At 39.9% G+C, this 16,234-nt stretch overlaps 1 protein-coding gene across 2 annotated transcripts in view; it reads right to left on the bottom strand.

Moving 5' to 3' along the window:
* The window catches only part of HDAC9 (histone deacetylase 9), a 472,308-nt gene that overhangs the window by 264,191 nt on the left and 191,883 nt on the right, over positions 1-16,234 (bottom strand). For both annotated transcript variants that reach the window (XM_032181790.1, XM_032181791.1), the window contains exon 3: positions 13,495-13,557. In XM_032181790.1, the coding sequence (XP_032037681.1) occupies positions 13,495-13,557 (63 nt within the window). The remainder of the gene's footprint in view (positions 1-13,494; positions 13,558-16,234) is intronic.

Genomic DNA, 16,234 nt, shown 5'->3' with positions numbered 1-16,234 from the left:
ACAAAGAGCTGACCTGCATCATTTCTCTCTCCTTTTCCTTCTCTCATGGCCATATGTATTAGGGTTCAATTTAAAGCAGGCCAGCATTCCACTTACGGAAGTCTTTTCATTCTAGTGAAATCAGCAGTGCGCAGCACACCGCCAGTTTTCTGATATCAACATGTAAGATTCAAAAGCTACCACCCCATCTGGGGACTGAATAGAGAAGGACTTCTTTCTTCTTACTAGAACAAATAATAGCAGATGACCACGATTTGGATTAAAATAACATCATTTTCTAATCCCACTATGAAATGAGGTTATGACTGATCAGCTATACTTGACTAATAGTGGTATTTTTTACCCTTTATCTGGTTAAAGCTGCACAATAATCTTAGAATGAATGATGTATACGTGCTGTCTTCATGGGAAATTAATACATTCCATGAAATCTGGGTGTTATAAAACATAACAGGTAAGAAAAAAATATGTTTGCATCACTAAGTATAATCCTGTGAATTTTGTAACACGACTCCATCTACAAGCAATTTTAATCTGTAGCCAAATAGCTGTAGTTGGTGCTTTAGGTACCACTTCAGCCTCCTACCTTAGTTATTTATGTCTCTGCTCTCAACAGCTCTTACTGCTAGAAAAAAGTTCTAACATCTAACCTAAACTTTTCTATTCTTCGCTTCAGGCTATTATTCCACATTTTACCATCTTTTGAGAACAAATAATTCCCTTCCTTCATTTATATTGTTACCTTGAAGTTATTTATAGCCTGTGCCCATGTCCCTCGAGCTCCCTCTGTTATAGACTATAAATATAGCTCCCTTAATCCCTCCTCATATGTTTTATCCTCTGGTATTTGTATGAGATTTGTAATCTTTATACTTTTTCTTGATTTTAAACTTTCTGGACCACAACTAGACACAGTATTGCAAATAAGTGGTGAAACAAATGCATTGCGTTCATTGTAAATACGATCTCCTTATACCACTATAATTGTGAACACGTTAGCCAGGTTGAAATGCATATGCTATTGTAATTGCTTTCATCTCTTGATATTTTTAAAACAAGTTGTTTTAAATTTAAAATTTCTAAACGTTTTGTCTGAGCTTACTGATTAATCTCACAAAAGATCTAGCAAGAATTATTTTAGCCAAACAAGAGTAATGTTTAAAAAGAAGAAAGGGAAAGGGAAAGGGATATTCTTTCCCCATATGTTCTTTCAGAAACTATATCCTCTGTTAACAGCAACAGCTGAGCCAATTTTTGTTTAAATTTTAATCTCACAGGCATTTAGGGAACAAATCAAGACTGATGCAAACTGACTTTGTAGGATGCAGTTATGAGCTTTGAATTTTAATTGCATGCATATTTTGAGACAAGAAAGCAAAACAAATTCTTTCAAAGGGTTAACAAAATGGGGACTAAAAAAGGGCCTGGTCTTCAGTGGGACTGTGACACTTTGTACCAGGCAAGGATCTGTTCCACAGACTGAACTGGACTTTCAGGATGTCCTTAACAAGGTGCCTCACAGGAGTTTGTGCTGGGCCTTGCACAAAGTTACAAGAATTCGATCACTGATCAGAACCAGTTTTAAAGATAAAAATCAGAGGGAAAATAAATATTCTGTTTGAATTAGGAGAAGGTTGATAGTGCAGTGAGGTTACAGTATTTTTTTTTTTCAATAGAGGTCTGGAAAGAAGAATAATGGAAAAAAGATTGATTGGGTTAAACCTGCAGATGAAACAAATCTCTTTAGGATACTTCATGGAAGGCCCTGAGGAATGCCAGAGGTCCTAATAAAACTTTGTGAGTGGGAAACAAAATAAAGGAGTTCATTTTTTTTTTTTTTTTGGATGTGCACAGCAATTTCTTTTGGGAGGAATGAGTGGAATATACCTTAGAACTGCTTTATTAACCTTAATATAACCTTAAAAACAGACGGTTGTCATTGTAGACAGCTGGGTGACAACATGCAGTCACTGTAAATCAACACTCAAAACTGAAAATAGGAAGCACAGAAAGTAGGATAAAAGTAAGTTTTCATATTCCTCAATGAGGATTTGTCATCAGGAATATTACAGTTTGGCTATCCTATCTCAAAGGGAGCCATGTCAGAAACAGGAAAAGGCTAATTGGATTTAAGATGATTAAGAGCTTGGAAAGACTTCCCTAAGAAGAAAGAGTCCGATTTGCACTTCAATGCTTTTTTCTTTTTGCATGGAACACATACTATTTATATCCACTTTAGCATCCATCCATCTGTATTGAAACAGGAAAACCATATTATAAATGAGAATATTTGCATAACTATGGGCCTTCTGGGGAGTGCAAGTAAGGGTTATATAATGCCAAAGTAGACTTAGTGAAGAAATGTAAAATTAATCTATACAGCCTTTTTCTTTTGCAAAAAGCAGCTACTGTCTTCTGGGTAGACTTTATAATTGTATCCATAATCTTGAACTTCAAACATCTGAAAACGTGATCTATAAGGAAAGCTGAATTTTCTACTCTCTACTGGTACTTTGGACAATCAATTCTAATGCCAAGTTCTGTCAGCTGACCACAGCACATTATCTCTTACATAAATGTTAGTAAGCAATATTTCTGGGTTAAAATTCTGTCCCACCTGCAACACAATTTGTGGCTGTCCCCAATTCAGGGACACAGACCTTCACAGCAACAGCAATGAAACCTCCCTCTGCTTTCAGATCGTGTGCTTTGTGTGTGACTGTGAAGATCACAACCATTTTGAAGAATTCTGATCCAAAAGATGCATGGTACAGCTGGGCTATAGACAGCCCAGTGCCAGGCCTGAGAACCTAACTGTGCATCAAACCCGAAATTATACTCAGTAAGAAATGAACAGTAAGAACTGCAACAATTATAAGGTTCTTTTGTACTAAGTTTGCTAGAACGTCACCATCAGTTAGAGATATGGTATGGTTTTGGTTTACAGAGATCCTGGTATCGAATGCCAAGTATGCAGCAACCAGGTAACAGCATCAAAAGAAGGCAAATTTTCCTCCCATAGCTTGAATTCTACTGATTTCCAGGTTGTCTTGGAAGGATAAGTGCATACTGGAGCATTCTTGGGTTACAAAAATAAGGGAGGATATGGAAGAATAATGGATTAAGAATGTCTGGCAAAATATTTTCTCCTCAGAGAGAGGAGTAAAAAAGAGAGTGAAGCAGAAATTGCATGCCATGTAGGCTTTCCTGGAGAAAGCTGTTTACATGGCACTGCAGCTGAGCTGATGCAGTTTGGGGATGCAGATGGCCTCCATAAAACTCCATCTTGGTGCAGGTTGCTCAAGTCAGCACAGATGTCATTTTCTACTTAATTCTTAGCAATGCAGGGCATTTTCCTTTCATGCTAACATATGAAATGTGCCCTATAGATGAGTAGAGGTAATAACCAGCTGCTTCACAGGGACAGCATTAACATACATTCCACTCAATGACAAAGTGCTATGTAGTTAACCAGAGTTTAACAAGGTGTTAATTGGGCGTGAAATGTTAGCCCCTGTCCTTTAAATGTTGAGAGGAGCGAGGGGCTTATTTTCCAAACACTGAAGACTTCTGAGACAGCAGTTTCACATGGAAGTATAGATGAAGTTGATCGAGACTGTTCTGCCCTCCTTCCTCCCCCCATGGCCCCTCCAGCCCCAAGGATGGCCTTCTCCTTCCTCACAGACAAGCAGACTCCCTAGCTACCAGTCACTGCCAGAATAAAACCAACAGCAGTAATTCCTCGAGGGAATAACAGAAGTGGGACCTTCAGGAGTTCCTCAAGTCTTTGGGACTACATGTTGCTGCTGAAGACCTCTGGACACCTGCAGCTGGAGAATGGCAAACAGCTTACAATGTCTGTGGGGTGCAAGTCCCCCTCCTGTGGGCTGCTAGGTGTGCTGGGTGAGGCAAAGCACTGCCTGAGGCACTCATTTGAGCTCACATGAAATAACCTGTGGAACTCAAGAGTTCCTAATTTTTTTGTCAAATTTTACTATAGCCATATGTCTAAATGTTTCCAGTGATGGAGGAAGGAGTAAGAATGGTGGTAAGCCTATGTACATCTTATGTAATTGTATATGCCTATCAGTGACAGGAGAGAGGCATTCTCTCTTACACAAGTGTTTAGAAGTATAGCCTAAAGGTAATTTTTTTTTCAAATAATATTCCTATTTCTAACCATATATTTTCTGAACAAAATAGTTGTGTCGGTATTAGCATCCTTCATTCACAGCATCATTGTCACTTAATTCAGTTACATTAGTATTCCTTGCTTATTTCTTTGCCTATAGCCCTTTGATGTGGTCATTTGTAATTTCCCTTCTTTCCCTAGTAAATTCTCCAGCTGCCCCATTATCATTCTGTGTGAATTGCATGAGAGGGTAAAACAAAAAAAAAAAAATAAAATAAAATAGCACAAAACTCAGAAATCTGCCTACAATGGTGATTTATTGCAAAAGCTCTGGTGAGATTGCTCTGCAGGTTCTCTAGAAAAGCTGAGCTATATTTGGGGGGGGGGATCTAGGATGGTGAGATGGAGCAGAATTTGTAGCATGTGCATAAACAGGTTCAGTGTCCCACATCTCTCCCTCTCCCAAACAATTTACTTATTCTCAGACCAAAAAAAAAACCCTGAAGAATAGTCTTTATGATGGTTTGGAAAATCCCTGAATACCAGCCTACTGCGTGCCTACATACAAGAGTAAAGTGCTCTTAAGTTGTTTTTAACAACTGGAAAAAACAGTTTTATGGAAATGTCTCTCATTTCTATTAAAGCTCATTGTTTTCTTAACTGTTTTTAACTTTTTTTTTTTCTTTCTACTGGTTTCATTGATAGTGCACGTGCTTCAGTGCTTCATTCTCCCCTCATTTCCTCATTTCTTCCTCCTACATAGCTCCCTTACATCTCCATTCATTCTCCAGCCTCCCTCACAACAGCATTTTAATATAGGAAGTACTTGTATAGCCAATCTCTGCACTGCTGCTCTATTTATAACATTCTTTGATATTTCCTTCAAATCACTTTCCTTTCTGCCAGTCCTTCCCTCATACAACTTGAAGAAACATAGGCAATCAAGAACTCCTTCTATGATAATTGATAATAGTATCAATTCTTCAGAGAAATGATAGAACAAAACTTTGCTCTTCTTCTGAAACAGATCCTGCAGGAAAATCAGTGACAGCAAATAAAAGGATGCCAACTTTCTGAAGTGTGTGTGGGAACAAGGAGATCTGTATTCTGAGCCTGGAACGCTGTTGAGCATATGCACAGCATGGGCTGGCGAGCATCTACTGGACTCCCAAGGTGAATTTAGGTCCCATGAGATTTCAGCAGCTGCTGTACAAGGATTTTTAAGATGAGAATTTTAAAGCATCTATGGAATTTCTATACAGTCCTTTAACAAGATATATCTACACGTAAAAGCAGGTATGCTCATATAAACACACATACTCATAATTTTCCTTCTGCTATTTCTTACAATGTTTTGTGCCTAAAAATACTAACATTCCCACTATTTATTTCAGCAATAAATCCCCACAAAGTAGGGATTTTATTTCATGATTCTTGGTGAGACTGCCAGATGCACATTCTTTTATGCATTTTATAACTTCAATGTCAGATTCAAATCAGAATATCAAAAAGTTTAAAGTCCAGGAGTTACCTCTTTTGTGTTTGTAGGAAAAAAAAAAAAAGAGAAGGCTTGGTAAAAACACATGTTCTTCAATAAAGATGTTGGTTTAGAGATCAAGCAAATTGATCTAAGAGAGTTGATCAAGAGAATTAAGAACTTATGTTCTCCACAAGGGAGTTGTGAACAGGTAAATAAAAAGCCATCACTAATATATTTTACCACAGTTGCACAGGAGGGGCAAACACCAGAAAGAGTCTCCCTAGAAGATGAAGAACTAACAGCCTGCGTTCCCTGCTTCCCCTCACATTGTTACTCTGCAACGCCAACAGGGTGGTGGTCTTGGGCACCAAGACAGAAAAAGGAAATTTGGATTAAGAACAGAACAATGGGAGGAAAATATTAAATTAACATTAAGCTTTCTCTTTATTCCATTCCGGGCTTCATAGAAATTGAATAGCTGTTATCCCTCCCTCAGCACACATACCTTCAACCACAGGGATCACGAAATAGGACAATAATCTCTGATTGTAAAAACATGATTACTAAAATTGGCATTTTAAAAGAATTCATTCCACCCTTTCTCTCGTCTCTCTTTGATGACACTCAGTGTCATTACTAGAAGGAATGAGTTACCATTAGCACAGAGCATCCTGCATTTCAAGCACATTCATCAACAAAGGGCTTGAATTCTTGGAGCTCTTGTCATGTTAGTACACTCCAGAAGCAGAAAGGAGCTTACAACCAGGAGACACAAAACTTATAAAACAGATGTGCTGATTAGACTAAATGCCAAAGTACCTTTATAGTTACATATGGAACTGCAAGTCTGAAAAAAAAAAATTAAGAAGTTGCTTATTATGTAATGGGAGAGCTAAACCAGTACCACACTATTCAACCACAAAAAGGCTCATACTGCCTTTGCAAACCTTCTGACACCAGTGACATTTTGAAACAGGATGGATTAGCTGCACTTTGATTATACCCAGAATGTGCACAGAGGTAGAAACACACTGCTCGTTTATAGCAGAAAGGTGCAGAAGAAAAGATGGAGTTCATCAGTTTATTATAATCCATTAACATTTCACTGCTTGATTAACTGCCAGCTTCCTGAGCAACAACTGCACTCGGAGGCTGCACCAACACCCAGCTGAAGATCTGCCACTTTATTATTTTTGTTGCTTTTTATCAAACTGTCAGCAAAAACTGTCTCCTAGTTAATCGTACACAGACACAAAAATCCCAGTGAACGTCCTGAGGGGACAATGTGCCTTACTGCGCTTTTGAATGACAGCCCTGCTTCAGGATTAAGGTTTTCCAGTAAGCAGATATGTTTGTGAAGCAGCCATGAAGAATGGTTTGCTAAAAATGTGTCAATTTGCTGAAGCTTCCTGTTAGTTCTGTGAAATGCATTTAGGAGGCTAATTAAACAGCAGGCATTGCTTTTATGTAACAAAATGAGAAGGGTCCATTTTGGAGGAGCTGTGCGCGTATGTGACATATTCACGCTGAACATGGAGCTTGACAGTGCCAGTCCCTAAAAATAGATCCTGGATATCCTTGTTCTCATCGCCGACCACAAGCCCGTCCCCTTGGCGGCTGGGTGCATGGAGCTGGCACCCCATTCCCTCCTCCAGTGGAGACAGGAGTGCTACCCCGAGGTGCCTCTTTTTTAGATGAAGTGGAGAAGATAAAAAGGATGTTGCATCTGCTGCACACACACGTTTGAAACAATATCCTTGCCCCTTAGCAGGCAGTTATCATGTTGTTTTGGCAGCAGGAAGGAATCTGTGGTTTTTCTTGAATGTTGCTCTTCTTTATTTAAACTACCAGAAATAAAGCAAAAATGACAGAATGCTCTGTCTATAAATAATCATTCCGGTGTACAGTTATATTAGGAGGTAACTCAGATGGCATGATAACGCCTAACAGGCTAATCTTAGACCTATAATGCCATAAGATGAAAATAACTAGGCTAAGAATAACTGACCCAGAGGAGTCAGGCTGTTAAAGAGATCCACTGAACAGGGCACTTTAGATTTTCATGCATTTAACAATAATATCTGCCAGCTAGTTTCCCTATATTTTGGATTGTACCCACTGTATAACAACAACACAGTATTTGGGAAAGGTTAAAGTGCAATCACACCTGAAACCTTGCCCACCTTCTACACCAAACCCTGAAATTAACCTGCATATACACATATGTGCAAATACACACAGGAGGAGTGAGTAATGTTTGCAGACTAGCTAGCTCAGTGCTCTGCTTTCTCACAGCTCTTGCTTTCTCTGCAAAGACTGTGCAGAAAAAAGGGGCTGGGCAGTTGATACAGAAATAGAAGTCTGATGAAAGCTCTGGTAGTAGGAGCAGTTACAAGTGTTCCTCATATCCAAAACCAATCTTAATGAACTAAATGGCTTCTATAAGCCATTTTACACAAGGAAAGACTGGATGAAACCACGTTCCTTTGAGCACTGTGTAAACAACTACATGTAAGAAAGCTGAACAGCTAAAAAAATAAACAGCTAACGTAAAAAACTCTTTCACAAGAAAATGATTAAGCTCAACAGACCAAGAGAGGGGAGCTGCTGTTCCAGTGCCAGGGCTAGTGAACCTTTGTATCTCATGTAAAGTTTAATGATATCAGGAAAGGAAAGAAGCTCAAAGAGGTTTTAAAAACAATTGCAGAACAATTTTATTTACTTTCCAGAATTTGTAGCTTGCTATTCTTGTAATTCTTGTACTTTGAAATTCTTGCTTTAGTCCTTTTCCACAATCTATAAATATATCTTCTAATGCAAAGTAAGATTGTCAAGTAATCATCACTTGATTCCAGAAGCTGGGACTTAAGGGAAAAGAGGGGGAGGAGGGAAAAAAAGCAACACTACAGTGTTAGAAAACACACAAAGTTAGCAACATTGGTTCGCATTCAACCGTTTTCCAAGTACTGTAAAGCAGAAAAAGCAGCTTCATTCCATTTTACCACACTCTTCTCCAAGTGAATTGATAATCAAAGTCTTGTCCAGCACCTGATGGAGCAAAGCCTACACCCCATGTCAGTACGACTGTCACTACAAAAAGACTGTGGGTTGGCATTGCTCTTCTCGTAGTATTAATTAAGGCTAAGCCATGCTCTTCTATAATGAAGAATTCAAATATTCAAGCTTCTATAAAGAACTAGCTCCTTTCCTGCCTCGCATATTTGAGAGGCATTGAAAACAGTCTCTCTTAACTGCTGCTGCCTAGAACTTCCCTGAACCGAGCTGTTTCACACACTGTTTTTTCATTACCCCGAAGAGAATCACAAAGTAAAAGATCTGCATATCCTCTGCTATTCTCACTCGCTCTGAAGAGTTATTGCCTGAAATAACACATGCATAAGATTTTTTTTTTAATCCGTAAAAGTTCTCATTACCTGATTCAAATATGCAAATATTCCAAGTTATTCATGTCTACCAGAGCAAGCCTTTATAGGAATTTGCTTTTTGCAATCTCTTGACGGGAACTGTTGAACAGATGAAAATTTTATTTGGACAGAAAATAAAACAGGACAACAAATATAAAATATTCCCTGAAAGCAATATAAACGCACACATACAAAGGTGTATGCATGGTCTTGCAGCCACACCATAGATACCACATGAGATAAATTTTGTACATTTCACTGTGGGAAGACATCTAAAAAGGACCTGTCAGCCCACATATGACATGATGCATGTAGCACCTATTCTGTCATTTGTATTCAAGAGTCACAGCTGGAATTTCCTGATCAGTGCAGAGAATAAAATACTCTAACTACGTTCACTTACTACATTTGCAAAATCGCAGGTAATTTGCAAGCCTGTAGGTACACTAAGTCAATCAAATTAATCATTGCAAATTATTATATTCCCTTTAGAACAGTTTTGCTCTATAGATCCCTGAGCCTGACGGGTATTATTTTCCTTACTTCACAGAAGGGGAAGCTGACGTAAGCAGGATTACGTAACTTGTTCAGGTCACCCATCAATTCGGTGACAAGCCAAGGCTTTAAGCTCCAAATCTCCTTGAACTCTTGATTTTTCAACACTGCTGCTTTGGGCAGGAAGCAGAGCATGCCTTATCCAATAAAAGCTGAGGTAGAATTTAGGAAGGCCAGTGCAAGGGTATATGTCAAAATATGGCTAGCAAAGCAAATGTAGCAACCTTACCCTTTGGAAAAACAGCACGGTATACTTAACCACCAGGGGTTAATAATCTTGGCATTGCTTCTTAAAGTCACACAACTACAGATGCCATGGCTGGGTAGGTTGTTTCCTCTTCTTCATAAAACTGAAGTCTACCTGATTAATGCAGTCCTGTATTTGTTATTTATTTGCCACATGTGAGTGATTCTTCTTGCCATGGACTATGCTGCACCAAAGGCTTTTTTTCAAGGGGTTACAGTTTCTTATCCATGTGGTAGGATAAGAGGCCAGCTGAATGCTAGATACCATTGCAGTATTTCACATACAAGGAAGCTGAGACTTTTTGTGCAAAATAAAAGCAATAACATAGTTAAATGGTACCATCTAAATAAGAAACTTAAGACTCCAGATCTTTTTGTTTTTGTTTTTGTTTTTTTTAATCTTGAAACTAAAATAATTGCAGTATTAAATAAGAATGTATCAGCATCATTTTCTTAAATAACAATGAACCATACTTACTGCTGCATTTTAGAGCAACAGTACCATATGGGAGAATCTAGTTCAGTCTTCTCAAGATAGCTGAAACTGCTCTCTGCAGTGAGGTGTAGGTGTCTGCAAATTACACAGCTTCTTGAGTCAGTGCCGATCTGGATTGCCCCATTCATAATTAGACTTTTGATTGGTACCTATCCAGATCATCTCATTCATAGTATGATTTACAAGCAGGGATGGAGACAGACAGGCAAAGCAGTAATTGAGGGAATACCAGAAGAACTGCTTTCACATGACAGAAGTATTTCCTACACCTGCTATTGTCAGAAATTCCTTAGACAGTTTGCTTTGCAAATATGTATCCACTGCCCATTGAATCTGTCCTCTTTGGGGATGACTCCAGTCCACTTAAAATTAGAGCTGAATAATACATGCCCATTGCATCTGGAAACTAGCAAAGCTAAAGATCCATTGAGAGCTTAAGTTGTGCTTGTTCCAAGACTTCAAGAACATTAAGAGTGCATGCTGTAACTGTTCAGTGATCTTTCTTAAATATGTGCAACTTTTTAATCCGTGCAATGCATATAAGTGAAGATAACTTTAAAGTAAATTGACAAAATTAAGGTGACTGATTTTAGCTACTCCAATCACTAGAGCACATTGTTATAGTCTGCATAATCTTTTCTCTCCTATACACAGCACAGGCACAATACATAAAATGTTAACAGGCCTGATCCTGCAAGACCCTGAACTCAAAGGAACTGAAGGTAACAGACAGCAGCACCAGACTTTGTGGTTTCATGTGACATGAATTAAACTGCAGACTATGTACATAATATCAACTACTTGTGGTCTAGCTGTGTATCTTAAAAGCCAATAGAAACACCGTAGAATATTTTGTGTTTTACAGAGTATGTATTTAAACATATTTTACCTTGATAATGTTCTTGACTACATTAAAAAAAAAAAAAAAAAAAAAAAAAAAAAAAAAAAAAAAAGCCCTACTCGGTGCTACAGAGGAAAATGTATACGTTATATGGACCTAAGGTAATATCAGATGAAAATCAAATGTTACATGATATTCTTGTCTCCAGTGTAGAAAACCAGAAAAACTTACAGTAAATTACCTCCTTTTCTTATGTCTCAGATGAGGAAATTGCTATTACTCGAGAAACATTAGTAGGTGGTTACAAGGTACTATAGTGAGCTTCAAAAAAAAAAAAGTTTTTACTATGTCAAATTAAAGAACAGGTTTTCACTTGTACACACAGATAACAGATACACAGACAACTTTAATTTGACATAGTATATATAGTGTTTAAAAAACAGGAGGGAGGGGGAAGTGGTCAGTCTAATCTCTGTGATCAATACAAAAGCACTGGACACCTGCTGAGCTGTTCAGGAAAAGCAACGATTCTTGAACAATACATCAACACTGAAGTTTGCAGAACTATAACACTTTCAGAGAACATTCTGCTTTTATGCACTGTCTTAGCTAGAGTTTTCTTGATCATATTGGTAAACAACTCTTTCACCTGATTTCTGTCCTTGACAAAAAAACTGCAATCAGTGTTCAAAATCTATTCTAAAAAGTTAAAGAAATAGCAAATTCTCTGAGAGATCCGAAAAGAAAGAAACCAACCGAGCTGCTTTATAAATGAAGAGAAAAATCACCAATCTTAAACATTACCAGTTGGAAGTCTCCAGTCCCCTTAGGTACTCTCATTATTTTAACATGCACTTCATGCCTCTTCAATGTCTCATTTGCTCCTTCAGCCTGTCATTATTATGAGGTTTTATGACTTTCTGAATTGAAAAACACAAATTATAAGGTTAAGACACATCTAACTCTTTCCTAAGAGGAAAGATATTGCCATTTGACACAATCTCTCACAATTTATTTTAATATCTGAAACCGTAACCCTGCTCTTCAGTTGCATGTAAGAAAGAAACATGAGTAAAAGTTCAAGTTCTTCTGTAAAGCAGGAAAAGAAACTGTTTCCAAAAACAAACAAACATGGACTCAACAGGTGTACCAAAACAGGGAATACCTGAAAAGACCTGTGGTATACACTGTATTTGTGCTTAGAAGTGGGAAGCGCTGACAAGTTTTGTTAAAAAAAAAAAATAAATTAATTAAAAAAAAAAAAAAAAAAAAGAGAGAGAGGGAAAGAGAGAGGGAGAGAGACTAAGACTAAAGTACCTGTAAACAATTCACACTACAGTTTACTTACAGGTACTCTATAAAGACAACTTGATGAATAACAAAGTGGGAAAACCTATTACTGAAAAAATATAAAGCAGGTAATATTGTACCTCAGTCCAATGAGAACAGAACTGTAATAGAGTTAAAGAGAGAAGTTGAAAAAGTAACCTGAATTTTTGACTTTTTCAGACTGTCTAAAATTATGTTTCATCTGAATGGCTACAATTCTTCTGGATTAATTCATTTACAAGGCACCACTTGCAGGTCTCAAACACAGCTAACAGACAAACTAGAAAATCAAGGGACAGCTTCAAATACATGAAGAATTGTTCAATTTTCCATCACAGCAGCTTTGAAATACCTTCATTAAAAATACATCCAATTTACATTTCAGTGAGTCATTACTTCTGACTACCATTGTCAGGTTCCAAAATATTTTTAAAGTAACAAAATAAGCCATGCATATGGAAGAGACTGCTTTAGCATTCTTTTAAAGTAACCCTGTAATGAAAGCAGAATAGGATTGATATAAAAACCTCCTTGTGTGTAAACTTGAGAAAATGAAACTCACAAAAAGACGAAATCCTGTTTACAAAATCACATATGAAGAGAATTGCCTGTGACGGGCTCTAACTGCAGCCTCCTGATCCGGTCTGTCTGATGAAGCCTCTCTCTGAATAAGCCCATACCACAAGCCCCATTTTGCAGTCACACAACAAAACAAACTGAACAAAAAAGGAAATCCCAACTATATTTCAGTTGTTAGCATTTTGTTCTTGCTGGAAAGCAGCACACTGAAAGAGGTGAACTCCCACAAAAGCAGCAGCTGATATCTAACATATCGTGGTAGAGATAATTATTTAACAACAACTTACATAAAGCCCACAAAAATAAAGTCAGCTCTTTATAGGAGGGGAGTTTTCTTGTTGTGACGGGCTGTATTTTATCGGTAAGCCACGGTGCGGGCAGGGGAGGCAGGGGTACTGAGCTGTCTCTTACCTGAGCTGATCATACTGTGCATTCTTTGCTGAGCCAAGAGCTGTTCGCGTCCAGAAACCCCATCTGAGGAAAAACACGATTCACTCTCGTAAATTGTCTGCAGCATATTCCAACCAGTCTGCACTTCAGCTACATGAGAGAGTCATCACTGCACTTGTACAGGGGCGTCAGGCACGACCCTCTGCTGTCCTACCTCCTCCAGCCAGGCTTGTCAGACAGCACACTTCGGTAATTAGCAATGTGTAAGCATTTGTACAAGTATCTACTAAGAGAGAAAAGACAAAATCCACTTTACACAGCTGCGAGAGGGCAGGAAGCACACGCTGGACTGTGCACCCCTGAGTTTGAGCACTTGTGCTCTGGAAGCCAACAGCAGGTGGAAGAAGAAATGCAGAAATATCTCGGTGCTTCAGGCTTTCTCGTGTGCGTGTGTACGTGTGTGTGTGTGTGTGTGTGTGCGGGGGGGGAAGGCAGCCTCTCGCAAAGCACACCCAACGAGCACGTTTCCAGGGCTGCCGGCCCCACCAGGTTCAGTTCTAGTCACCCCACTGTCACGAGTGCCTCTGTCCCCCGGCCGCCCCTCGGCCCGGCTGGTGGAGTTGGCCGGGGCAGTGACAACTCATTTGCATTCAAATCAACAACAGCGTGGCCCAGCGGCGGCAGAAATAGAACAATGGCTGGCCTGAGCCAAAAATAGGTCAAGCGCGGCCGGGTGATTGGAGCCTGCATTAATGCGTTTAAAAATACCACAGCAAACACAGCTGTCCAGTCTCTGTCTTTCAAACTGCAATCCTCCCTCATCCTCAAGCATAATTAACCCTTTCCTGCTGCCAAGCCTATTCCTGTGACAAAAAGCAAGGGTGGGTGGGAGAGCGCCCAGTCGGCAGCGCTCCTCGCCCCCCACCCTCCCCTCACCCGGCAGCATTGGGTGAGAAGCGAGCAAAAAGAAGAAAAGAAAAAAAAAAAAAGAAAAAGAAAAAAAGGCCTCTGTATCGCTTCCAAAACAACGCTGGGAGCTCTTGCTCGCAGCGTGGTTTCTGCCGCGCCCACGCACAGCAATCCCGTGGTGCTATTTTTGCTGCCCGCTTCCCGGGCTCCGCGGCCTGCAGGCGGCCAGCGGGCTGGGCAGGCCGGAGGCGCAGGCCCATGGTGACGGGGCAGCTGGGCTGCTGCTCACGGCTATAAGCAGTGCTTCCATATTTAGCACGCCTGGTACAGCGCTTATAGTCCAGCACCAGTTGTGGCACGGCATATTCGACATGCCTGCCTACTGTGCGGCGCTCTGCTGGCATACTGAAATGTGGTTCGCATTTATCTTCAGCAGCGTTAGGCAATTTGTACTGCGCCTCTCTCAGTTTGACGAGGCGATGTGGTTTCAGAATGGCAGCGTCTGACTACAGATCAGAGCAAAGCACCATGCTGCTCTATGTCCTGGCAGGCTTCACGCATGCTCTGTTAAGTTCATTTTTTATAAAGACATTTCAAAAGTTGCATAGCTTTTTTGCTGATTAATATACCCACATGTAGGTAAGGAAAGTTTCAGTTCACTGTTACCAGTGATACTTTACCTCCTTGGCATCCTGCTCTGCAATATGCTGTTTGCTACACAGGTGACCAACGCCTGTCCCTACCTACCTATACAACTCCTGGCCACACACATACCAAAAATTCTGAGTCCCTTTCCCTGTCCTGGCCATGGGGAACTGATGGCGGCAACAGGAACGTGAATACTCACTGGGATCAGGAAACCATTGCAAAGGTTGTCTCGGAGACTTCTAGAGATCCACCAAATCCTGAACTACCCCAAGCACCTGTGCTTGAAGATGCAAGGACAGTGCATAACACCTGAAGCTCAGTTCTGCCTTTCAGCCAAGAATTGGCTGTCTGCTGTTCAGCTAACAAAACAGATTGCAGTGAAGGGCAATATTTTTTTTTTTTTAACTTGTCACAATTCTTCTATCAAAGAAAAGATTTTCAATAGCAAGGTACTGTGACATCACTAGATGATATTTGGAGATGTAGGACATCTGGGAGCTGTGAAGCTCAAGGCTGCTCCCTTCATCCCAAACCTTCTCTTACTCCATGTGCCAAACAATCTAGACCTGCTGAGGGCTGGGATCTGTTCCTTGGACAAATGGAGACTGCAACAGCTGACAATGGGATTTTCCCTGTGCGATCCTTAAGTTAGCACCTTGCACTGCTCAACACCCCCCTCTCCTCATCTTTCCTCTTCACCCAGCTTACTACATACACACATGAACTTTACTTTCCTTTACTGTACTTTTCCTTTACTTTTCCTTTTTCTGTAAAGAGGAAGACTCCTCCCAGACAAAAGGCAAAGAGGAGAGGAGTACTTCTGTGGAAGCAGAAAAGCTCTGCTGACAGCATAAACCCAGCTCTGCAAAGGGGCATCAACACAGGTAGGATGCTACAGTGCAAGCCAGAGGATGAGCAGCACATGCATTACGTCATATTGACAACTTGGTATCACGAACACTTGAAGTAATACTCATAGCACTCTCAGGGCCTGTGCTAGAAAGTTATCTGGGATTCAGACTACTCAGTAATTGATGATTCCAGTTGGTCCCCAGAAAGGCTGGGTCTCTCTGCTTCATCCATGGTGTCCCAGGGGTTCCAGGTCTTGGTGCTGCTCCCACAAAGCTCCAGGAGACCTGCTTAAACCCCTGCAACCCCATTGATGCTGGAGCCATTTCAGCCTCTAATAATGTTAGGAAGTGGA

This window comes from Aythya fuligula, chromosome 2, assembly GCF_009819795.1.
Source record: "Aythya fuligula isolate bAytFul2 chromosome 2, bAytFul2.pri, whole genome shotgun sequence".
Classification (NCBI taxonomy): domain Eukaryota; kingdom Metazoa; phylum Chordata; class Aves; order Anseriformes; family Anatidae; genus Aythya; species Aythya fuligula.
This window is presented reverse-complemented; position numbering and strand designations above follow the sequence as displayed.